This window comes from Peromyscus leucopus, chromosome 8b (assembly GCF_004664715.2).
Source record: "Peromyscus leucopus breed LL Stock chromosome 8b, UCI_PerLeu_2.1, whole genome shotgun sequence".
In the NCBI taxonomy this organism is placed as follows: Eukaryota; Metazoa; Chordata; class Mammalia; order Rodentia; family Cricetidae; genus Peromyscus; species Peromyscus leucopus.
This window is the reverse complement of record NC_051086.1, coordinates 35,092,774-35,117,132: the sequence shown is the minus strand read 5'-3', so window position 1 is coordinate 35,117,132 and position 24,359 is coordinate 35,092,774. Positions and strand designations below refer to the sequence as shown.

The window sequence follows — 24,359 nt, the reverse complement described above, 5'->3', positions numbered from 1 at the left end:
TGTAATTTTTGGGGGTTTTGTTTTTGTTTCTTTTGAGACAGGGTTTCTTTGTGTGACAGCCCTGGCTGTCCTGGAACTCACGGCTGTAGACCAGGCTGGACTGGAACTCACAGAGATCCGCCTGCCTCTACTAGGATTAAAGGTATGCACCACCACTGCCCAACTAGTCTATAATTTTCAAAGTTTTAATTTGTAATAGCATCCTCCACCCTTGCCTTTACTTATTTGTATTTTGTTTGTTTTTTCCTTTTTTGTTTTTTTTTTTTTTTTTTTTTTTCGATATTTCTCTGTGTGTTTCGCTTTCTAGGTCCTTGTAGCTCTTGAATACAAGATCCGCCTCTGCTTCAGTGCTAGATTGCGTCATCCTGCCGAAACTGTCTACTCTGGCCTCAAACTCATGAATGAACTTCTTGCCTAGCCTCCTGAGTCCTGGGATCCCAGGTATGAGCCACTGTGGTTGGCTAGTTGCTCTTTCTTATCGAACTTTCTGGTAGGACTGAAGACAACAGGTCTTTTACTTGGATGGCTAGTTAACAGATTACTCCAGTCTAGCACTTTAGAGTAACCACCAGTTTATCGCACACACTGGAGTCTATGGGCAGGAATTCAAAGGCAGCACTGTAGGGGTGGCTTCTCTCTGTTCCATGCTTATTTGGGGCCTCCGCTGGGAAGATTTGGAGTCAGCAATGATGTCACAGCTGAGATCTAGCAACACTTGAAGTTTTGATGACCCCGAACAAGGGCTGCAGCCAGAGCCCTGACACGGCCATTCTTTATGGCTTAGTTTTCTGACAGCAGGGTGGATTCAAGAGAGTCAGACTTTTTGTTTTGTTTTGTTATATTTTATGGGGATCAAAGTATTCCAGCCAACAAGCCAGAGGCTGTATCGTTCTCTGCCACCACATCTCAGAGCTTAGTGTCAGTCTTGCTGGGCTCTAGCGGGTGAAAGTCCCGAGCCCTCTCCAGTGGAATGGGTCAGACTCTACCTTTAGAGTAGCAAGACCCCAGCAGAGCATGGGGATGACCAAGTGGGCGGTCAGGATGGCCAGTTGAAGTTGCCTCTCTTGCACCAACCAGGAAAGATGTTGTAAACGGAAGAACCCTGGGGGAGGAGAGAAGAGGAAGTCAGGCATATCCCCACAGCTGTGCACACCGCACCCTGGACAACTGAGGGGCTGACTGGGCTGAAACTCGGTACCAACTGTGTCCCCATCTCCAGGAGGAACAAGGGTACTCCCCGCTTCATGTTAGACCCCACAGGACGGCAGGTTCCCACTGGACAGCAGCCGTTAGAGGCATATGTCTTCCTGACACTGGGCTGTACATAGGTTGTGATGGAGCATATTAGGTCTTTTGTGCCTTAAGCTAGACCGGCTAGTTAACCTTAAAACTTGAAGTTGTATTACTTAAATATTGGTTTAAATTATATGTGTGTGCTCGTGCATGAGTGTGTGTGCCCAGAAACCAGAAGAGACCATCACATCCTTGGGAACTAAAGTTACAGGAGGTTGTAAGCTATTCAGTATGGGTGCTGAGAACTGAACCCAGGTCCTCCACAAGAGCAACAAGTGCTTTTAGCCTCTGAGCTCCCTCTCCATCCCTCAAGTATTGTTTTTAAATGGTGTGCACTTTTAGCTTACAGGTCTCACACTTGTTACTGCTGTATTGGTCTTGCATGTTATAGCACTGTCTCAGAAGTTGAGACAACGTGTTCTAATGTCCAGGGACCCCGACCTGACCCACCTGCTGTCAGGCTTAGCTAGACAGAAAATATGGACATAGAATTTCTAGGAAACCAAGCCAAACACAATTGAGGATTTTCTTTCCTTTTCCTTACTAATTTTTCTCAGGCCTCATTAATTGTTAGCATAGCTTTTGTATTTGGGATAAATACAAGAGTAAGTACTTACAATCTTCTTCTGGGTGTCAGGAAGCTAATAGAAAGTAATTTCCTAGGAGCTGAGAGATGGCTTAATGGTTAAGCCATAAAGGCTGCTCTGCCAGAGGACCTGGGTCAGATTTTCAGCACCACATGGCGGCTCACAACTGTCTATAATTTTAGTCCCAGGGTATCCATCTGGCCTCTGCAGGCACCAGGCATGCGTGTGGTGCACAGACATACATGTAGACAAAATACCTATACACATAAATAAGTTACATAATTAAAAAAATTAAATTTCCATGCATTAAAAAGATGCATTTTCAATTATGTGAATGTTGAGGGACAGGCTGTGCACGTGTGAATGTAGGTCCCTCAGAGTCCAGAAGAAGGCAAGGTATCAGATCATCTGAAGCTAGAGTTCTAGGCTGCTGTGAACTGCCCAGCCCAGGTCCTCTGCAAGAGCAGTACATGCTCTTGACCACTGAGACGTCTCTGCAGCCCAATTTCTAAGCATTTGATAGAGCAGAATAGCATCATACACCTCACACCTGACAAGGGCAGGCAAGTACCAAATCACTCCCACAGAAGCCAAAGTTCTCTCAATGAAGCCTGCAGTGGTGGCGCACGACTTGAATCCCAGCTTTTGGGAGGCAGAGGCAGGTGGATTTCTGTGAGTCTGAGGCCAGCCTGGTCTACAGAGTGAGATCCAGGACAGCCAGGGCTGCACAGAGAAAGCCTGTCTTGGAAAACCAAACAAACATTTCTCTCAGTGAGATTATCAGAACACTCTGATGACACCAATAAAGGCAGGAGTAAGAATCCGGGTGAGGAAAGCCACGAAGGGCGTGGTCTGGGCACTTCATTTTTATTTTCTTTTGAAATTTAATGTTTTTCTAATTCATTAAACCTCAGATAGAGAGCATTCCTCACATTGTATCAGTTCATAGCACATTATACTGTAATCAGTCCATGCAAGGATCCTCTCATTTTGTGTATTAGTATGTCTGCATGCATGCACACATTACATTAGTATGTGTGTATGCATGAATCTGTGTATGCATGTAGTAGTGTGTGCATATGCATGCATTTATATATACACAAATGGGGAATGCATGTATTTGCCCCATTCTTTTCTCTGGCCTTCTCTTTCAAGTAATCATTCTAATACATTTGATGTTTCCTGGCTTATATGTGTCCATGTCAGGTGTGTACTATGGCTGGCATGTATTTTCATTTATATGAACAATACTAAGTTACATATCTCATTCTGTCTTCTTTTTTGTTTCCACCCCTCAATATGTTTTCTAGGCCTGCCCATGTTTCTATTTGTACGTTTCATATATCAGCCCAGCTGCTGAACAGCCCTCTGTAGTATACACCCATGGTGTTTGTCATCTCTGCTTCCCTAGTCATGGGTACCCTAGTGCCTGCAACTTCTCTTCTCAAACCAATGCTGCCAGGAGCGTATCAGACCCATATCAGACTCACATGGGAATCTCTCTCTCTCTCTCTCTCTCTCTCTCTCTCTCTCTCTCTCTCTCTCTCTTGGTTTTTTGAGACAGGGTTTCACTGTGTAGCTTTAGAGCCTGTCCTGGAACTGGAACTTGCTTTGTAGACCAGGCTGGCCTCGAACTCACAGAGATCTGCCTGCCTCTGCCTCCCGAGTGCTGGGATTAAAGGCATGTGCCACTACCACCCGGCTCCCTCTTTTTTTTTCTTTTTTTAGTTACATTTTTTTCTAACTTATCATTATTATCATATGTTCATGTGTGTGCATGTGTGCATATGTGTGTGTGTGTGTGTGTGTGTGTGTGTGTGTGTGCTCACATGTATGGGCATGCAGACGGTGCATGTGGAGGTTAAACGACAGCTTTCAGGAGTTGGCTCTGTCCTTGTACTTGGCTGAGGCAGGGTCCATACTCAGGAGGCTGCAGGTGAAGGCTTCTCCTCATTGGCCCCTCGCTCAAGATACCCTTGGCCGAGGCGAAGGGCTTAGGGCCAGCGCTGCCTCATGTTGTCTTGAAGATGGTGGAGAAACATGGCCCCCCTGCCACTGCTGCACGCTCCTGTGTGGACATAGGCAACACGGGAACCACATCTACTGAGCAGCAGCTCCAAGTGGCTTTGCCATGTGTGGAGACCTGGCCCCGTGCCACCCATGTTTGCCCCTTGCTAAAATCCTGTGACAGAAACAAATAAGAGTGGTTTCCACCCAAGGACACCAAAGAACAGGCTTGGCTTCAGCCATCTGGTGAGCTTTTAAAACGGGTCAGGATTGAGATCCAGCAGAAATTCTCATTGACTGTACAGACACATTTAAGCCCTCTTAAAATGACTGTGTGTGGAAGAGATAAAATATCTAGGCATAAAGAAAGCTGCTGTTACTTATTTGATATTTGTATTGATTTATTTTGCCTTTTTGAGATAAGATTTTACTCTGTAGCCCTGGCTGGCCTGGAACTCAGGGTCCCCATTCTCAGCATATCCAGTGCTAGTTTTACAAGTGTCATTTATCCTTTCTAAGGGGGTGGCTGTAGCATAGCTTGGTCCCCTCCTTGCAGAGGAGTTTTGTTCCTAGGACCCACATCAGGCAGATCACAGCAGCCTATGACTTCAGCTCCAGGGGATCAATGCCTCCTTCTAGACTACATGGGAACCTGCACGCACACTGAGAAGTCCCATACAGAGTCTCTAAACCAACGTGCTGGAGAATTGAACACCAGAGAGGACACCTGACGTCCCTACAGTTCCATGAGCTCCTCAGAGTGAACAGATGAGTGTCCACACAGCACCAGCAGGTCCCCTGCCTGGGGTCAAGCCCTGGGATGAGAAAGTTTTCTGCTGTTGCCTTGCCAACAGCCAGGGACTCCTAGCTCCACATACCAGGCTTCTGAGGTCTTGATGAGTCAGCTCTGTTTCCTCCTCTACTTCCTTACCACCAGCCTAGCTCAGTTTCAGCCTGGGACCAGGCAGGGCAGACAGTATCACTCACTCCCCACGGTGATTCATTTGGTTGATTCAACAGCTTGCTTGAAAGACAAATTACCTCCAAAACACTATTTGGAATCCCAAACTAGAGATCATAATTCTCAAAATTTGCCATTCTAGAAAGCAATCACTTGATCCCCCACAGCCTCTAAGAAAGGCTCCAAGGTTGAGGTTGGCTGTGGTCCTGTACTGTGGAGGAGACCTGGCATGACCTCATGTCAAGTCCCCGTACACTGAAGGACTTTGGATCATGTTTAAGATAATGCTACGACCTTAGCTATAGTATTTTCTACAACTTTATGATAAAAGAGGACAAAGAACTGTAGGAATAACTGAACCACCTCTCGCTCCTTTTTCCTCCACCCAAGACCAGACTATCCCACCCCTCTTTGGCTTTTGGACACGGCCTCGTGTAGCCCAGCCTGGCCTCAAACTTACTATGAGGCCTTGAACTTCTAGTCCTCCTGCCTCTGCCTCCCCAGTGTTGGGATGACAGGTCTTTGCCCCCATGCCCATCTATGCTGGCTAGTTTTATGTCAACTTGACACAAACTAGAGTGACTTGGGAAGAGGGAATTTCAATTGAGAAAATGCCCATATCAGACTGGCCTGTGGTGCATTTTTTAATTAACAAGTTTAATGAACAAAGTAAGGCTAAGGTATGAAAATCTCCCAAGGATATAGATAAGAGGTAGATTATTGAATCTACTATAAAAAATATAGAAATGATAGGATAAAAGGGTAGATTATTGAATCTACTCTGAAGAGAAAAAAGAGGGCATAGATACAACATAAAAAGGTAGGTTATTGAATCTACTTTTAAAAGGCAACTACTAGTTTTAAATAATTTACATTGGATTGGATTTGTGTATATTGTATACAAATTATGTATATTGATACAAATTTGAGATTGATTTTGTTAGAAAATACTGTACATACATTTCTAATCCTGTTCAAGGTATTGTACCTATACAGTTCATTTAACAATGTAATGCAAATTGCTAGTCCTTGAAAGTTATTATTACCAACTAACTTGGATATAAGAAATGCAAGTTAATAGTCATTACAATCAAACTTGTAGTCATATTAGGTACGTTTTCAAGGTCAAATAGAAATATATTTTAGATAAACAGTTCATCTTCAAACACTTCAGAGATCTACAGAATATGGCATTTATGATGTTTTAATAACATAGATTCTTTTTTTTATGACAATGAGACATGTCTATTCCTAGCAGCACCAATATACTTCAGAGAAGATGATGGGTACTGAAAAAATTCCATATGGAGTTTACTTTCTTTGTGGCAAGTTAGCCACTGGGCAAGAAAATGTCCTTGTCTAGACTGCTAACAGTATGTTGTCCAAAGTAGACAAGCAGGATACAAAAGAAAGAACTGCCTAACTTTGCCAAGACAAGGTAGGAAGGCTGTTTAGAAAATCCTGCTTTGAGCTGGGCACTGGTGGCACAGGCCTTTGATCCCAGCACTCGGGAGACAGAGGCAGGCAGATCTCTGTGAGTTCGAAGCCAGCCTGGTCTACAAAGTGAGTTCCAGGAAAGGTGCAAAGCTACACAGAGAAACCCTGTCTCAAAAAACAAACAAACAACAGCAACAAAAAAAAAAACCCAACCAAACAACAAAAAGAAAGAAAGAAAGAAAGAAAGAAAGAAAGAAAGAAAGAAAGAAAGAAAAAAGAAAGAAAGAAAGAAAAGAAAATCCTGCTTCACAGATGAGACTCTCAGATATACTAGGCCTGTAGGCCAAAGATGGATGCCCCAACGTTGCAGAGAAACCTTGGGTGACTGTCCAGGCAGCCAACTGTTTCTGTCATTTCTCACAATTTTCTGGAAGTTGCTTGTTTGCACTTGCTGCTTACTTAGGTAATATTATTTCCTTCTTGGTTCTCTGAGGGAGTTGAAGATTAGGTAGTTATAGTTTTCCTTGTTAACAAGTTCACAAGTTCAGAAAAGAAACTCACTAAAGATGTGTAAAGTATAAGATTGAAAGACATCAAAAGATAGTTTTTGGTTGGTAATACAAGTTAGGATAGAAAGTGAATTAGGTACAACATTTTGGACTCACCAAAATAGGATAAATAATGCAGTATTTTCTCTGAATTTGTCACATGTTAATGGACTGCACATTGGTTTTTTTTGTTTGTTTGTTTTTGTTTTGTTTTGTTTCGAGACAGGGTTTCTTTGTGTAGCTTTGCGCCTTTCCTGGAACTCGCTTTGGAGACCAGGCTGGCCTCGAACTCACAGAGATCCGCCTGGCTCTGCCTCCCGAGTGCTGGGATTAAAGGCGTGCGCCACCACCGCCTGGCTGGACTGCACATTGTTAATGTAACTCTTGATTGTATATATTGTATATACTTATTGTACTTATTGCATATAGTTTTTCTTATATTAGTTGTAACCTTCTTTTATTATTTTAGACAAAAAAAAAAGGGAAATGTAGTGATATATTGTGTAACCTAATAAAATTGCCTGAGGATCAGAGGACAGAGCCAGTCACTAGATTAGATATAGAGGCCAGACAGTGGTAGCACACACCCTTAATCCTATCATTCGTGAGGCAGAGATCTGCCTGGTTCTCTGTGAGTTCAAGGCCACACTGGAAACAGAGACAGGCAGTGCTGGCACACACCTTTAATCCCAGGAAGTGACGGCAGGGTGGAGAAAGGCATGAGGAAACAGGAACTAAAGCAGTTCAGCTGAGACCCTTTCAGGTGAGGACTCAGAGGCTTTCAGTCTGAGGAAACAGGACCGGCTGAGGAGTTGGTGAGGTAGGGTCGGTTGTGACTTGCTCTGCTTCTCTGATCTTTCAGTTTTCACCCCAGTATCTGGCTCTGGGTTTTTTTTTTTATTATAAGACCACCTAAGATTTGAACAACAGTAATTAATGTGGGAGGGCCCAGCCCATTGTGGGTGGAGCCACCCCTGGGCCGGTGGTCCTGGGGTATACAAAGGCAGGCTAAGCAAGGTGTGCGGAGTAAGCCAGTAAGCAGTGCTCTTCTGTGGCCTCTGCAATCAGTTCCTGCTTCCATGCTTCTGCCTTCAGTTCCTGCCCTGACTTTCCTGGAAGATGGACAAGTTGCAGGATGAAATGAACCCTTTCCCCCAATTTGCTTTTGGTCCTGGTGTTTATCACGGCGATAGAAACCCCAACTAAGACACTGTCTTTAGATTATTTCTATTTTGCAGGAATTAAACATGCTGTGATCCCCTAGTTTCAGAGAGGAGTGCTGTCAGTGTCGGAATAAGCTCAGAGATTTTGGACACTGAACCCAGCACCAGATAATCACCATTTTGAGAATATTCACTTATATTATTTGATGTCTTGTCTTATTCTTAATATATCATTTTCTAATCCTCAAGACACTATAGTATTCAGTCAGGGTCATAGGATGAGTGCTGATTGGGTAGAAGAAAGCCCTGTAAAGAACAAGAGAAGCCGAAGTTAAAGCGCTCTGAGCAGACAGTGGAAGGTGAGGAGAAATGCACACATAACTAGATGCCGCTCAGTCAGCTCAGGTCAGTCCAGGCTTGACTGAGATGGCTCATGGGCGAAGAGAATGCCACACACGAAGCTGAGGTGTTCCTGGGCACATGAGTCTCCGGAAACAATCGCCAGTAGTTCTTTTTCTCACAGCACTGCTGTGAGATCCAAACACAACCAATCCTGCCCTCTACCTAAAGAGTGATCATTGAAAAATTATGTGTATTTTCAAACATGCATAATATGTGTATATACATACATAATTAAACAAATGTAACATGTATCATTTCAAACACCTATAAAGGTCATAATTACTCACTAATTTATGTAATATAGTGAATAGTATAATGACTCCATTTCCCCAGGCAAGGCCCCATTATCTGGCTCCACAGTCATCAAACTCAAAGCCATTATTACTTTTCTGCATCCTTCGTGACACTCATCCTGGGATATTCTGAAGTAAATCCCATGCATTAGAATCTCACTTGTAAATATTTAATATATGTCTCTAAAACATAAAATTTTGCCAGGCAATGGTGGCACACGCCTTTAATCTCAGTCCTTGGGAGGCAGAGACAGGCAAATCTCTGAGTTTGAGGCCAGCCTGGTCTACAGAGGGAGTTCCAGGACAGCCAGGTTACATAGAGAAACCCTGTCTCAAAAATCAAAACAAAAACAACTCCTCCCATCAAAACAAAACAAAAAAAAAAGGATAAAATTTAAATTTTCAATTTGATCGCTTCTATACTTAAATTAGTAGCTCCATCATATCCAGCTGTTTTAATTTTAGGCAGCAAACAAAACACTGATGAAGGGACAGCTGTAAGGTGCAGGTCAGACGGCCCCTTCTCCATATGGGTGACACCTGACTACTTCAGACTGCAGAGCTTTTCAAAATCTGCATCGACTTTTCAAGTTCATCATCCCCATCTAAAACCCACAAATGTCCCAATTTTGCACTTTGGGATGAGGGGTGTTCAACTCTGCCCAAATCCCCATAGGCATTAATTTAAACGAAGGGCATGTCAGATCTGTTGCTAGGACCCCAGGCTGGGTTATGAGATTTCAGGCAGTCCAATGTGTGTTACTGTCTACACTTGGGGTGGGAAGTCATGAGGACACACTCACCACAAAAATATTAGAATGCTGTCTCTTCATGAGCAATCCCCTTTGTGACACCATGCCATGGTGACACACATTACCTCAGAGTGACACACAGCCCAGGAATGTGAGCAGCACAGAGGGCAAGGGTGTCACATGTGCATCTAGAACACAGGTAAGAAGCAGCAGTCTGTGAGAGCTTTGCAGAGTCCAATTGTGTTGGTTTCTGTCTCCTTGGAACTAGGAACATGCGCTTATTTGGCATGTAATAACAGTGCCATTCATGAGGAATAGAAGACAGTCATGCACATAAAGGGTTTTAGTTGTGATACAGGTATGCACGTTCCCATACTCCTTGCAAGGATTGGTGAGTGAGCCCTAAATAAGTCTGTTCATGAAGCACCTGGAGATCCATGTGCAAAAATTTCTCTAGAACAAATTCCCATTTCTTCTGTTTGTTTGGAGACATGATCTCACTAATCCAGACTTCTCTGGAATTCATTACATAACTCAGGCTGGTCTTGAACTCATGACAATCCTCCTGAGTGCTGGGATTGCAGGAATGGGCCACCACATCTGTCCACATTCTAGTTTTAAAGTTGTAGAGTGGAGCAGCTAACTGGTTTTCATGCTTCCTATCCTGCCCTTCACACCAAGTTGTCTTCCTAACACATATGTGGTCCTGCCACTTCATTAATAGGCATCTAATGCTTCCACTGTCTTCGAAGATTCTCTCACTTCCTTAACACGGTGCCCAGAGTTCTCTGTGATCCACCCCTGACTTACAGAAGAGCCCACTGCTCTCTGCCCACCGCACACTCTAGCCTCCCGACAAGCAAAGCTTTCACACCAGAGCCATGTTTTCCCACTGAAGTAAACCACTGAGTTCATTCCTAGAACAAAGAACAGGATAGCCCAGTATTTAAAAGCCACCCTTCGTGTCAGACTGGATTGAATCCTACCTGCGTCATTCACCAACTGTGTGTCTCTGAGAAAAATCACTCCATCTGAGACAAATCTCTCCAGCTCTAACCTGGGATAATGATAAATGATAACGCACATCTCAATGAGTTGCCAGGAGGGTTCAGTTGGATCAGGTAGGTACATGCTTAGCCCAGCATCCCCACACATAAGCATCCAGCCTACAGTAACTCATTACCTGTGTTAAGTCCACCTGCTGCCCAAGCTTCAGCTCAGCTGACTCCCTGGGGAGCCTTTCCAGCACCCACAGCCCCCAGAATCTCATGGCTCTTTCACACCTTTCTCAGCCCACTTCCTGCCTCCTTATAAGTATTTATAGACACAACTGCTGTGGAACAGTCTTTGCACACTGTAAGTATGTAGTATTCTCACCGGTTAATAAAGAGCTGATTAGTCTATAGGTGGGCAGGTAGAGATTGGGCGGGAAAGCTAGACTAGGAGGATGCTGGGAAGAAGAAGGGTGGAGTCTCAGGAGTTGCCAGCTGGACTCAGAAGCAGCAGCATGGGAAGTACATATTTGAGGTAAAAGAGCCACGGGGCAGCACATAGGTTAACAGAAATGGGTTAATTTAAGTTATCAGAGCGAGCTAAAAACAAGCCCAAGCTATCAGCCGAGCTTTCTTAATTAATAAGAAGTCTCCATGTGATTATTTGGAGTGGCTGGTGGTATAGAGCCGACCGACAATTCCGACAAAAAACTCCACCGACACACTTTACTGAATCCCTGCCCTTTTTTACATGCTATAAGAAAAAAAAAAGTGGAGGAAACTTTGATCCTTAACTATAGAAAATCTAATTAGCAGACAGACACCAGCAACGTGGGCACAAGTCACCGGTTTGCTGAATGAGGCGGTGGCTCACTGTCGTCTCTGTGACGTTTAGTTGTCCTGAGATTCTCTTCATGGCACAATCTCAGTCAGAGCTAAATTTCAAATAGGGACTGTTTCTCCTCCTATCAGGCGGAGTTTATTCCCCAAAAAACAGTGAATTATAGTTGACCAAAGAAAAGCTCCGTGAACTGCCAAGGGAAAGCAACATAGTGGTGTCAGGTTCAGAGGATACCGTCAACTCTGACTTTCCCATTCCCAAAGCTTTCACCAAAAGAAAGATACAACGTGTCGGAGTTACAACACAGCAGAGGGCTAAAATCCCTCCCGGCCTCCCTTGCCTGATGGTACAGTTGTAATGTGTTTTCTTGGTGTATACATGACACTGAGAACAGGCGGTTCAGTATGCTGCACCTCACACCCCCGTATCCTGTCGATAGACAGTCAAAGCTTCGAGGGAAAGGGCTACGCCGGGCTTCAGCTCCAGCATGCCAGTAATCCTACCTGCTGCAGGAGTCCTGTACCTTACATTAAATGGCGCCCTGTCACTACCGGGTGCTCAGTGTCATCAAGACTTCAAGCAAGGCTGTCCAAGCTCCGCCTCACCCAAATACCAGAAGATGACACCCACAACGCCTACCACAAGAGGAAGCGATGCACCTGGACAGCATATTTTGACCGTGTGAACTGAGTGCATGTCATCAGAGTGACATCTCATGAAGTGACTTCCCTGGGCTGGCAGAGAAGAAGCAGCTTGCCTGCTGGGCACAGCTGCCCACTCTTTCCCTGCTGCTGCCTCCATGCCAGGCTGGTTGGCCGCTGTGGCCCAGGGGGAGGGTCTGCCTGGTTGCCTCACTCCATCTCCAGATTTCTAGCTCTGCCAGGAACTATGGGAGAGGAGCCTTTAGCTAATTATGGCCAGTTCTGTTTCTGAACATAGTATGTTTCTAAAACATGGACGTCAAACAGTGAGCTCTTATAAGGATGGGTCATTCTCAGAAAGCTGGACTCACTGGGGAGCGCCACACATCTCACATTCCAACCACAGTACCAAACAATGGCCAGCTTTCCTTCATTCCCTTCCTCCTTCCCTCCTTCCCTCTGCTCATCTTCCTCCTCTCTCCTCTCCCCGTCGTGTGTCGTGTCCCGTCCCGTCCCCGTGTCGTCGTCGTCCCCCCCCCCCCCCCCCCCCCCCCCCCCCGCTTCTCTCAAGTAGCACAGTCTGGCCTAGAACTAAGTACCGAAAGGTGACTTTGATTCTCCTGCCCAGTGCTAGGATTACAGGTGTGGTCACCATGCCCAATTTATTGGGTGCTGCAAGTCAATTCCAGGGTTTCATGCATGCTAGTCAAGCACTCTACCAACTGAGCCCCATCTACAGCCTCAAACAATGTATTTTCCATGGTTTTAGATTGCTTTCATTTTATTATACTTAGCAGTGGGATATGTAAAGAATGGCATGTGACCAAGAATTCAGCTGAGACTCCAGGTGCCTTGCTGTGAACAGTATGATGTTGCTGTGGACACCGCTTCTAGCTGTACCTGTAGTGGCCTTGTCTCTTCCTGTTCATTTCTGTTTTTTCAAACAAGAGAGAAAAAAAAATCAAACTGCCACAAAACATCACAGTGCTTACAGTGGGGTCAAATTAGCAAGACTGTATCATGGCCTGGCAGAGGATGCCCCATGCACCAGCCCAGATGGTAGGTGAGAACCTGAACAGCCCCCTGATGGGTACACAGAGGGAAGTCTCCTTACAGTTACCAAATTTAAACAGCTGAGAGATGAGGCTGCCTGTTCCGTTAAAACACCTCTGCGCAGCACTCGCGGGCTGCAATTCACTTTCATGCGTTATCTCATTTGCTCAGTACCTCAGTCTTCTCAGCCCACACCCTTCTTAGTTTTGTGGAAGAGCAAGAATGGTAAGCCTGTGCAAATCAGTATTTGTTTAGCGTAAATCATTAGTAAACAAGTATCGTTTGTCTTACTTGATACAGTAACTACGGAGACATTTGCTGAGCTGGGAATGAGACAGACATTAAAGGGGCCTTTTTACAGGACCAAAGCAGGGAAACCAAACCACAGTATCTGACATGCATCACATCAGAGATGTACAAAGCAGGCATCTGTGGAAATGGCTGTTGGCTCTCACAAGCCATGTGAAGTGTGGAATCACAACCTTCCCCATGGGATGAGCCAGCTACTTTGTGCTTACAGTGACATCTTCAGCCTCAGATCTGTTCAGCGGAACCTGACTCAGGGCTTCACGGAACTTCCCATGACCAACTTAAAAAGACTAAAAGGCACTGGATTCCAACAGAATGTCAAACATGACACGTGAGAAACTTGGAAACTTAAATGCTGACTAGAGTTTTGATGGTTTAAAACAATTTGTAGTTGTGATGAGCAATTACATGTTTTTAAAGACACACTTAACTTTTAGAGATACATTTCAAAATATTTAGTGAAGAACTAAATGATACCTAGGATGTGCCTCAAAATAATACAGAAAGAATGAAATGCCTGAGAGAATAAAGGGGACAAAAACTGACCGTGTGTGGACAATTGTTCAAACTACATGGTGAAGGAGTGGGCACCTCCCTGAGGTATTGGTCAGGGGTCCCCTGAGGTCCCCAAAGCAATACAGAAGTTTGTTACTGCCGTTGACTGACCATCAGAACTAGATGACAAGACTCTATATGCTTTGGTCACAGAACTTAAGAGAAATTAAACTGAAATGGACTGGAAGCTTCCTCTTTGCTGGCTAGAGTGCCAGAAGGTGCTATACACACTGCTGGGAAGAACTGCCACCAACGGTCTTAATCAGCTGTGGACCCTGTGTGTAAAGCTGCTAAGTAGCCTGGCAAGGTGAGCTCATGGGTGCAGTAGCCTTAAGTCTGTTACGGGATAATCAAGTGCTTTTTGCCTGGACTCGAGGCCCACTCCATAGGAGTAATTTACACCTGGTGCTGTAAATCCAGTCAAGATCCCGTGGCTGGGGAGGGCTTAGGCCCCAGTGGGGAAGTGCCGATAGTTGTTTTTTTCTAAGTGGACACGATATGCCTTCTACATTGCTCTGTTTATGTCCACGGGATAATGCTCCTGTCTGCTTTGGGCAGAGAAGCTTTTTTCTTTCCCTGTAGTCAGCAGGGTCTGCAGAGGCTCATAACTGGTCCAAAGCATGGAGAATAAATGGATATTGAGTGGTAAGCCATACATGGGACATCGATATCGCCCCTTCCAAAGCTAAGGAGACACTGCAGAAGGAGGGTGGAAACGATGTAAGAACGGCACTTTGCGGCCTGCCCTGGCTGCTGCACTCTTGAGCTCACAGTAGGTGTGACTGTCTGCACAAGAGCTGCACACGACTGGACCTGTCAGCACCTGTCATGGGAGGGGGAAGGGTTCACAGGGCCCCACCATTTCCGCTCCTGAGGATGTTATGTGCCGTTAATGGTGGATGGGGAAAGAAACATTTCCTCAGTGGTGTGTCCACTAGTAAGGTGTACGTGCTCCTATAAACAAGTCTAACAAAATTCACCAGATCACACACGCACACACAAAGACATGGAAATAGAGGGGGGTCTAGGTAGGAAGAGGGAGGCAATTATCAGGCCTGGGTAACAGGGGTGACTATGACAGAAACACATTATGCAAACATATGAGAACGTTACAGTGAAATCCATTATTACATGGAATGAACAGATGTAAGTAAAACATTCCTAAAAACTTTATGGTAAGTACATGGGATGGGCCATTATGAGATTCTATTTTCTTCAGCATGTATGATTTACCCATAGTAAAAAGTTTTTAAAATCTTGGAGGATTGGATGCATAAATTAAAACTGGACACAAACAATCCTGTCATATTTCATCACACACACACACACACACACACACACACACACACAGAGAGAGAGAGAAACAGAAAGACAGAGAGACAGAGAGACAGAGAGACAGAGGGAGAGGAGTTGCAAATGTACCACATTATACCATTATTAAAATGCCAGCCTGGTCTACTGGGCAAGTTTCAGGACAGCCAGGTCTACACAGAGAAATCCTGTCTTGAAAAAAAAAAAAAGCTACACACAGCTTGGTGCCTATAAGCACCGCTCTTCTTGCAGAGGGCCTGGTTTCAGTTCGAAGCCCCACACCGGGTGCTCACAACCACCTGTCACAGCAGTTCCAGGGGCTCCAGCGCCCCCTTCTGTCTACCCTGAGCACCCCATGCACATACACGGATACACGCAATTAAAAATAAGATGGCAACACACATGCCAGACAACACAACCTACGTAAGCTTTTGCAGGTCCGTGCACATCCCGGCGATCTTAGACCCAAACACAGGGGTGCTGCCCAGGCCCAGTCCCAGCCAGTCAGGGCTTCACAGTGAGACCCTGGTTCAACAAAGTTTAGTTAAAATGCATTTAACTTAGACACATGACATCGTAATATGACTTGCTTTTGTTTTTGATTTATTTTCACTTTAAAATCTTTATTGCATTTTATTTAGTGTGTATGTGTGAGAAAGAGAGAGACAGAGAGACAGAGAGAGACAGAGACAGAGGAGACACACACAGAGGAGAGAGAGAGACAGAGAGGAGACACACACAGAGGAGAGGAGAGAGAGAGAGAGAGAGAGAGAGAGAGAGAGAGAGAGAGAGAGAGAGAGAGAGAGCATGTGGGCTCTAGGAATCAAACCTGGTCCTCTAGCTCAGTAGATTTTTTTTTTTTTGAGACAGTGTATCTCCATTGTAGCCCCTGGAACTCACAGACATCTTCCTGCCTCTGCCTCTTAAGTGCTGGGATTAAAGATGTGCCTGGCTTCCCTAGATTAAATATTTTACACTGATTCATACAAGCCCATTTCTTTGCAAGTATAATACATTTTTGATGAGATACTCTGCTATCCTCAACTTTGACATAGCTCCCCTTTTTCATAACTATATTTTTATGAAAAATGTAAGCTCTATTCATGTGAATAGCTGTAACTGCTGTTGATTTTCACTGTGTAGAAATAACCATTCATTAGTATATTTGTTGATGAGCCGTTGCAACGTTTACAGATGTTGCGGTAATAAACACCGCCGGGAACATCATCACACTCCTCGGAAGCCGGTGGGCAAGGCTTTCTTTGAGGTGGACCAGGCTTCAGCATTCGATGCCAGGTTGTTTTCCAGAGAGGAGGGTTCACACGCCACTCCCGCCAGCAGCGCACTGTTTCCAGCTGCTCTGTCTCATCCTTCACTGGCACCGTGTGCCAAGGACTAGTCCTTGCCAAGTGGGTGAGAATGAAAAGTGGGATCCACAATTTTTACATCTACTTTTCTGCTTTCTAATAAAGTCCTTTCTTGATATTAGCCATTCATCTTTCTTTTATTATCCGAGGTGTTTTGTTGTTGCTTTTTAAAGAGAGGGTCTCCTGTGTGGCCCTTGACTGAACCTGCTGTGTCGTCCAGGCTGGCCTGGAACTTGGGGATCTGCCTGCCTTTGCCACTGAGTCCTGGGATGGTCACTGTGCCCAGCCAATCTTCTCCTCTTTCCCGCTGTTTTGTTAAAGAGATTTTAGGAATTCACTGTACTCTAGAGATTACTGTGTTAACTCTAAGTTTCAAGTAGTGACTTTTCCATTCTTTTTATGGATCTGCAATGAAGAAGAATGATATACTTGAAGTTTTTTGAGATTTTTTTTAAGGGTAGGTGTGTTTGGTCTGCATCGTTTATCTGTGAACCACTTTCCTGCAGGTCTGAACAGGCCAGGAGTAAATGCTGGATCCTCTGAGACTGGAGGGAGACATTTGTGAGCTACCATTCGGATGCAGGGAATTGAGCCCCAGTCCTCTACAAGAACAACCAGTATTTCTTTCTTTTTTTTCTTTTTTGGTTTTTTGAGACAGGGTTTCTCTGTGTAGTTTTGTGCCTTTCCTGGAGCTCACTTGGTAGCCCAGGCTGGCCTTGAACTCACAGAGATCCACCTGGCTCTGCCTCCTGAGTGTTTGGATTAAAGGCGTGCGCCACCACCGCCCGGCACAACCAGTATTTCTTAAATTTAATTTTCGAGATAGGGTTCCTCTGTGTAGCCCTCGCTGTCCTGGAACTTGCTTCATAGACCAGACTGACCTTGAACCTCAGAAATCTGCCTGCTTCTGCCTCCTGAGTGCTGGGATTAAAGTTGTGCTCCACCACCATCAGCAGATGACTATAAAATTTAACAGTTCAATTTGCCCATCATTTCCCCCATCTCTCTCTCTCTCTCTCTCTCTCTCTCTCTCTCTCTCTTTTTTTTTTTTTTTTTTTTTTTTTTTTTTGAGACAGGGTTTCCCTGTGAAGCTTTGAGCTTTTCCTGGAACTCACTTTGTAGACCAGGCTGGCCTCGAACTCACCTAGTGCTGGGATTAAAGGTGTGTGCCACCACTGACTGGCTCCCCCCCCCTTTTAAGAAATATGTATCTACCTCAAAGCATTAAATGTATTTTAAGACCAGTTAAATAACTCAGCAGGTAAAGTCACTCCCTAAGCAAGCCTGATTGACTGCTTGAGTTTGACCTGGAGCCCATCATGGAAGGGCACTCTTGAAAGTTCTCCCTCTAACGTACATACTCTCTCTCTCTCTCTCCCCCCCCCTCTCTTTCACACACACATACATACACACACACATGCATACACACACACATGCATACTCTCACACACAGATTCTCTCCTCTCTCTGACACACACATACATACACACACACAAATGCACACTCTCACACACAAAGATTCTCTCTCTTTCTCACACACACACACATACACACATGGTCTAGATTTTCATTTTAATGTTTTCAGGTTTCTCCATTCACAATTCTTAGTACATACTTGGTGTTTCTAAGGAAGAAAAAGCCCAGTTCCTCTGTCCTTTTACCATATAGTCCAGTCCCACTTTTAAGGGTGTGGCATCTCCCCGGTGATCGGGATTATCAATGGCTAAGTTTCTGAGCATGAATGGGCCTGTTCTCTCTTCATCAGTTACACTGGCTCATTTTCCACCCTTTCATCACTTCAGCAATGTCTTAATTACAACTTCAAAAGTGTCTTCAATCTAGTTAGACAAGTTCTTCTACTCTGGTTTTTATGATGTGCTGGCAGCTCTCAGTCCTTGGCTGTTCTGTATGAGTTCTAAAACAAACTGCTGGGTTATATTAACATGCCCTGTGAGATGCTGACACCTTTTTGACATTGAGTTCCTGTTGAAGAAGGAAGGAGGATGCTCAGGGAACCCTTCTCTTCTTGCTGCTCCCTTGATATATGTCCGGTATTTCAGTGGGTTTCCGTGTAGATCCCTTTTCAGATTCATGAGCTTTCCTTCCATTTCTATTTAAGTGTTTTTTTTTCTTTTAACTAGAAACAGATATTGAACTACTTTTTCCTGCAGTGATTAATATAAATAAATGTGCCTTCCCTTCCCTCCTCCCCCTCTTCTTCCCTTCCTTCCTTCCTCTCTTAGGATAGGGTCTTTTGTAGCCCAGGCTGGCCTGGAAGTGGCCAAGGATGACCTTGAACTTCTGATCCTCCTGCCTCTACCTCCTGAGTGCTCGGGTTATGGTGTGTACCCCGGGCTTATGGAGTGTTGGGCATCCAAACACCAAGGCCTCATGCATGTCAGGCAAGCATTCCACTGAGTCATACGCCTAGTCCTGGATTTCTCTTCAGTCTTTCCTTAATAGTCATGGCCTTCTCAGGAGGCAGAGGCAGGTGGGTCTCTGTGAGTTTGAGGCCAGCCTGGGCTACAGAGTGAGTTCCAGGAAAGGCGCCAAAGCTACACAGAGAAATGCTGTCTCGAAAAAACAAAAACCAAAACAAAAAATAGTCCTGGCCTTGATCTTTCAAGTGTTACAGGCCACTATCATTACCCCGATACTCTTTCGTATTTAGAGTCAAGTCACTTACTTTTTGGCAGGAACACCAGGGAAATAATGCTACAATGCTGCTCTCCTTGCTGGACATTGTCCAGTGTTATATCATGTTTTATTTTTATTGACATGTATGTCTGTTGTGCTCACATGCATGATGGTGCCTTCAGACTCCAGAAGAGGGGGGTCACAGGTACACTCAGGTCCTCTGCAAGAAGGGAGCGTTCTTTTTTTTTTTTTTTTTTTTTTTTTTTTTTTTGGTTTTTCGAGACAGGGTTTCTCTGTGTAGCTTTGCGCCTTTCCTGGAGCTCACTTGGTAGCCCAGGCTGGCCTCGAACTCACAGAGATCCGCCTGGCTCTGCCTCCCGAGTGCTGGGATTAAAGGCGTGCGCCACCACCGCCCGGCCGAAGGGAGCGTTCTTAACCAGTGGGCATCTCTTTAGCCCTTAGTTTACCCTATTCCAAGCATGCTCACTTTGATAAAGTTACAGATGCCTTCTAACATTGTCTCTGCACAAATCACCCATTTGTGAATGGATTCATAGATACTCACTGTTATGCGGGAGCAAGTCTACTCCAATCTTGTAACTGTGATTATTTTAGTACCCCATATTTGGCTATTGGGAGCTCCTTCTGGTTGGCTTCTGTGTCCTTTTGATATGCCTGCATAATTTATTTAGTTACTCATCCTTTCTGGCACAAAACATTTCCACTATATCTAATAAAAACATGACTTCATTCCATAATACATTTGCCCAACCCTTTCCTAGAACATACATGCAGTTTCAGAACTACTAACACGTACAGATGTGGAACAAATCCACAAACTGGAGTGCAATAGCAGCACACTATTCTTTTTGTCTTTAGCCTTACAGCATCTAGGCAAAATTTCCTTTTCCAAACTCATTTAGATTAGTCTCTTTTGGGCCAGCTAAAAAGCATGGTGGGTAAAGGCGCTGCCAAGCCTGATGACCGTGTTCCATCCCCAGGACCATATTGTGGCAGGAGAGCACTGGGTCCTCTGACCTCCAAATCAATGTTGTGACAGGGCATGTCCACAACACATACACATGTGCACACTTGAAGTAAGATAAAATGTTGTCCTCTGATCTCCTCATGTGCAGGAGCATGCATGTGCACACACACACACACACACACACACACACACACACACACACACAATATATTAGAGTATAATAAATGAAAAAGATTGGCCTTTTTCTTCTCAGCATGACCATGTTAGTCAATGATTTGGTTAATTTGTTAGTACTGGTATTCTGTGTAGAGTCCTTTCCTACCACACAAATACATACACACCTGGTGCAAATCAGTTCAGCAGGAGAACAGTCTGTGTGTTGTGTGTGCTGTTCACATGTGTGTGCATGTACACACACAGACTGGGTGTCTCCCTCAGTCACTTTCCACCGTATTCTCCTGAGATATGCTCTCCCTGGGACCACAGATCCACATATTTTTTTAAATGAAGATATGTAAGTGGTCGCCAAGATATGGTACCTGCACAACATCGATGATTGTTAGGAAGATGAACACATTTCAAAACCACAGTGAGAGCCCTCACCCATTTACAACAACTACCATCAGAGGAGCAAACCACAGTGAGAGCCCTCACCCATTCACAACAACTACCATCAGAGGAGCAAACCACAGTGAGAGCCCTCACCCATTCACAACAACTACCACCACAGGAGCAAACCAGAGTGAGAGCCCTCACCCATTCACAACAACTACCACCACAGGAGTAAACCACAGTGAGAGCCCTCACCCATTCACAACAACTACCACCACAGGAGTAAACCACAGTGAGAGCCCTCACCCATTCACAACAACTACCACCACAGGAGTAAACAATAGCCAGTGCTGGTGAGGAAGCGAGGACACAGACATAAAGGTGTTTCAGAAAAACATAACTTGAATGGATTTGTTATCAGAGTAGGGAGAGGAATGGGTGAAGACGTTCTAAGCCATTTCACTGTGCCTGAAGAATAGGAATGCAAATTATATTAAGCCTTGGTAAATCAAAGACACACATGAAGAGGGGCAGTTCCACAAGGAGAGAAGACAAATCTTAATTTCATGCACCTAATACGAAAGCCTTAATGAAGCTTGTAAAGAAACAGGGATGGCAAGATGAATCAGTGGAGAAAGGCACTTGCCACCCAGCCTAATGGCCCGAGTTCGATCCCCAGGACCCACATGGTGGAAGGAGAGAACCGCCTCCCACAAGCTGTTCTCTGATCTCCATATGCACACAGACACAACATAAAAATTAAAGATGTAAAAAAGTTTTAAAATAAACAGATAAGTCCACAATCATAATTGGAATTTTTAACATACAGCCCTGAAAACTGTTAGAGTAAGCACATGTCAAATGACCAAAAGTGACATAAAGCCCAGAAGAAGGCAATTCCACTCTTGTCCAATGGGCACTGCACCCAGAATGCATGAGTTTTTCAAGTTTAAGTTCAAGCACTCACTGTATATTGGTATTTAAACCAAATAAAAAACATTTCAAAGGATAAAAATACTCCAGAACAGAGTCTCTGACCATGCTCTAATTATAAATATCAGCTTCAAATGTTCCTATGTGCCTGAAAATTGGGAAATGAATCTCCAAATAACACATGATTCAGAGAAGTTACTGTGGTGGAAACTAGGAAATATTTTCACTGAGTAACAATGAAAATAACATATATTAAACCTTGTTGCTGGGTGGTGGTGGTGCACGCCTTTGATCCCAGCACTCGGGAGGCAGAGCTAGGTGGATATCTATGAGTTATAGGCCAGCCTGGTGCACAGAGAGAGATCCAGGACAGGCACCAAACTACACATAGAAACCCTGTCTCGAAAAACCAAACCAAATCAAAACAAAAACCTTGTCTGATGAAGCTAAAGTTGTTCCTAGAGGCAAATTCATGGCACAAATGTGTTTCTTATTAACAGAACTGAACAGCAGTTGTTAGTCAATGAAATCAGTCAGGTGTGATTGTGCATACCTTTGGTTTCAGTGCTTAGGAGGACAACAGTGTAAGGCTAACCTGGGCTACACACTGAATTTAAGATCGGTCTAGGCTATAAGAGTAAGATGGGGCGGGGGATATCAAAATAGAGCAGGAGAAAATAATAAAAGCAGAGCAGACATCAAGGTGTAGAAAATGAACACAATAGAGAAAATCGCTACTCAAAAAGTGATGAAGAACTTAGAAAACTCACAAATTACAATATTCTGGGCATTTGTTTGCTTTGTTCTTGAGACTGGGTTTCTCTGTGTAGCCTTGGCTGTCCTAGAACTCGATCTGTAGACCAGGCTGGCCTCGAATTCAGAGATCCACCAGCCTCTGCCTCCTGAGTGCTGGGATTAAAGATGCGAGCCACCGCCGCTGCCCAGCATATTATGAATAATTTTATGCTGATAATTTTTCTTTGTTTTATGTGTATGGGTGTTTTACTTGCATGTATGTATGTGTACCACATATGTACCCGGTGTCCATGGAGACCAGAAGACAGCATCAAATCCCCCGGAACTGTAATTAGGGATGGTTGTGAGCCATCATGTGGGTGCTGGGAATCAAATTGGAGTCCTTTAGAAGACCATGGAGTGCATGCACTTAACCACTGAGCCATTTATTTTAGATCACAGCACAGGACTACTAGTCTATGTCACATAGCTGTAGCCTCAGACCAGGCCAGTGTTGACACTGGCTTTCATCTTAGCTTGTGCTTCTCACACATGGAGGCTCGTCCTCTCCAATTCAGCTCATCCATGTGACCACACAATGTTCTGCTCTCTTCTCTACTTGATACTCCCCTGGATTCTCCAACACACCAGCAGAGCTGTGCTAGCAGTGGGCTATTGACACCAAGTATTACATAGCATCACTGAATTCTAGAAGTTTGTGTAGGATTAGCACATAAACTGATGAGGGGAGGAGAGGGAAGGGGATGGTGGGGAGGGAAGGGGATGGTGGGGAGGGAAGGGGATGGTGGGGAGGGAAAGGGATGGTGGGGAGAGGAGGAGAGAGAAAGAGATGGGGAAAAAAGAATGGAGAGACAAGGGGAGAAGAGGAAGGGAGTGAGCTTTCACCAAGAGAACTCCATTTAATTGATGGGTTTTTATCATGGAGATAAGAGATGTAACCAAAGTTACACAAAGTTTTCAGATAATTGTTTTTAAAAGATTTATTTTTACTTCTGATTATGTGTCTGTGTGTGCACATGCAAATACAGGTGCCCTTGGAGGCCAGAGGAGCCCAAGCCTTCAGGTGTGGGTGCTGGCAAGCAGTCTTGTCCTCTCAGGAGCACTGTGTGCTCTGAGTAGCTGAAGTGCCTCTCCTCTCTAGATCCCCAGGACTGAGTTATGTATTTGGTTTTTCAAGACAGGGTTTCTCTGTATAACAGCCCTGGCTGTCCTCTGTAGACCAGGCTGGCCTCGAACTCACAGAGATCTGCCTGCCTCTGAGTGCTGAGATTAAAGGCTCTCAGCACCATTGCCCAGTAATTTTTTTCTTTTTTAAGAAAAGGACACTTCATTTAGTACTGGGGACTGAACCTAGGGACTCTAACATGTTAGCCAAGCACTCTACCACTGAGATATACTCCCACCCCTAAGGGATATTTTCAGTATCAGTTGAACTTTGCAACTGGGTGTGGTAGCACATGCCATACTGTTAGCATTTGGGAGGCTGAGGCAAGAGGATCCCAAGTTCCAGGCCAGTCTGGGATACATGGTGAGACCTTGTCTCAATAAATCTCATCAGTAATTTGGCTATTTTGTGTTGTGGACACAAACAACCCTCAAGTTGCAGTAACTCAAGACGAGAGAGATTCCTGTTTTCTCATGTCAGCTGGGAATTTGCTGCGGCTCTTCTCTGGGCTGAGGGCAACTATGGCTTTCGGCCCTGTGGTTTCTTTGTTCGGGATCCAAGCTGAAGGAGCAACCTCAGTCTAGGACTTGCTGTTCTCTGGTTCCACTATCGAAGATAAAGAGCAAGGAGTTGGCAAAAGACACCATGACCTTCACAGCTGCTGCTCAGATGAGGAACTTGTCACATCCATCCACCTCCCACTGGCCAAGCAAGTCACTGGGCCAAATCTCAGCCTGCTGGAACAAGAGTATTTCTTCTTCCAGAAGCATCTCTGTTAATCACATGATGGAAGGTGGGCATATGCAATCTTTTGGG

The 24,359-nt window shown here is 44.7% G+C and overlaps 1 protein-coding gene across 1 annotated transcript in view; it reads right to left on the bottom strand.

Moving 5' to 3' along the window:
* Positions 1–1,041: 1,041 nt before the first annotated feature.
* Positions 1,042–24,359, bottom strand: part of Cdkl3 (cyclin dependent kinase like 3) — an 86,317-nt gene continuing 62,999 nt past the window's right edge. Inside the window, 2 exon segments of the mRNA XM_028857242.2 lie at positions 1,042–1,102; positions 19,715–19,824. Of these exon segments, the coding sequence (XP_028713075.1) occupies positions 19,756–19,824 (69 nt within the window). The 3' untranslated portion in view covers positions 1,042–1,102; positions 19,715–19,755.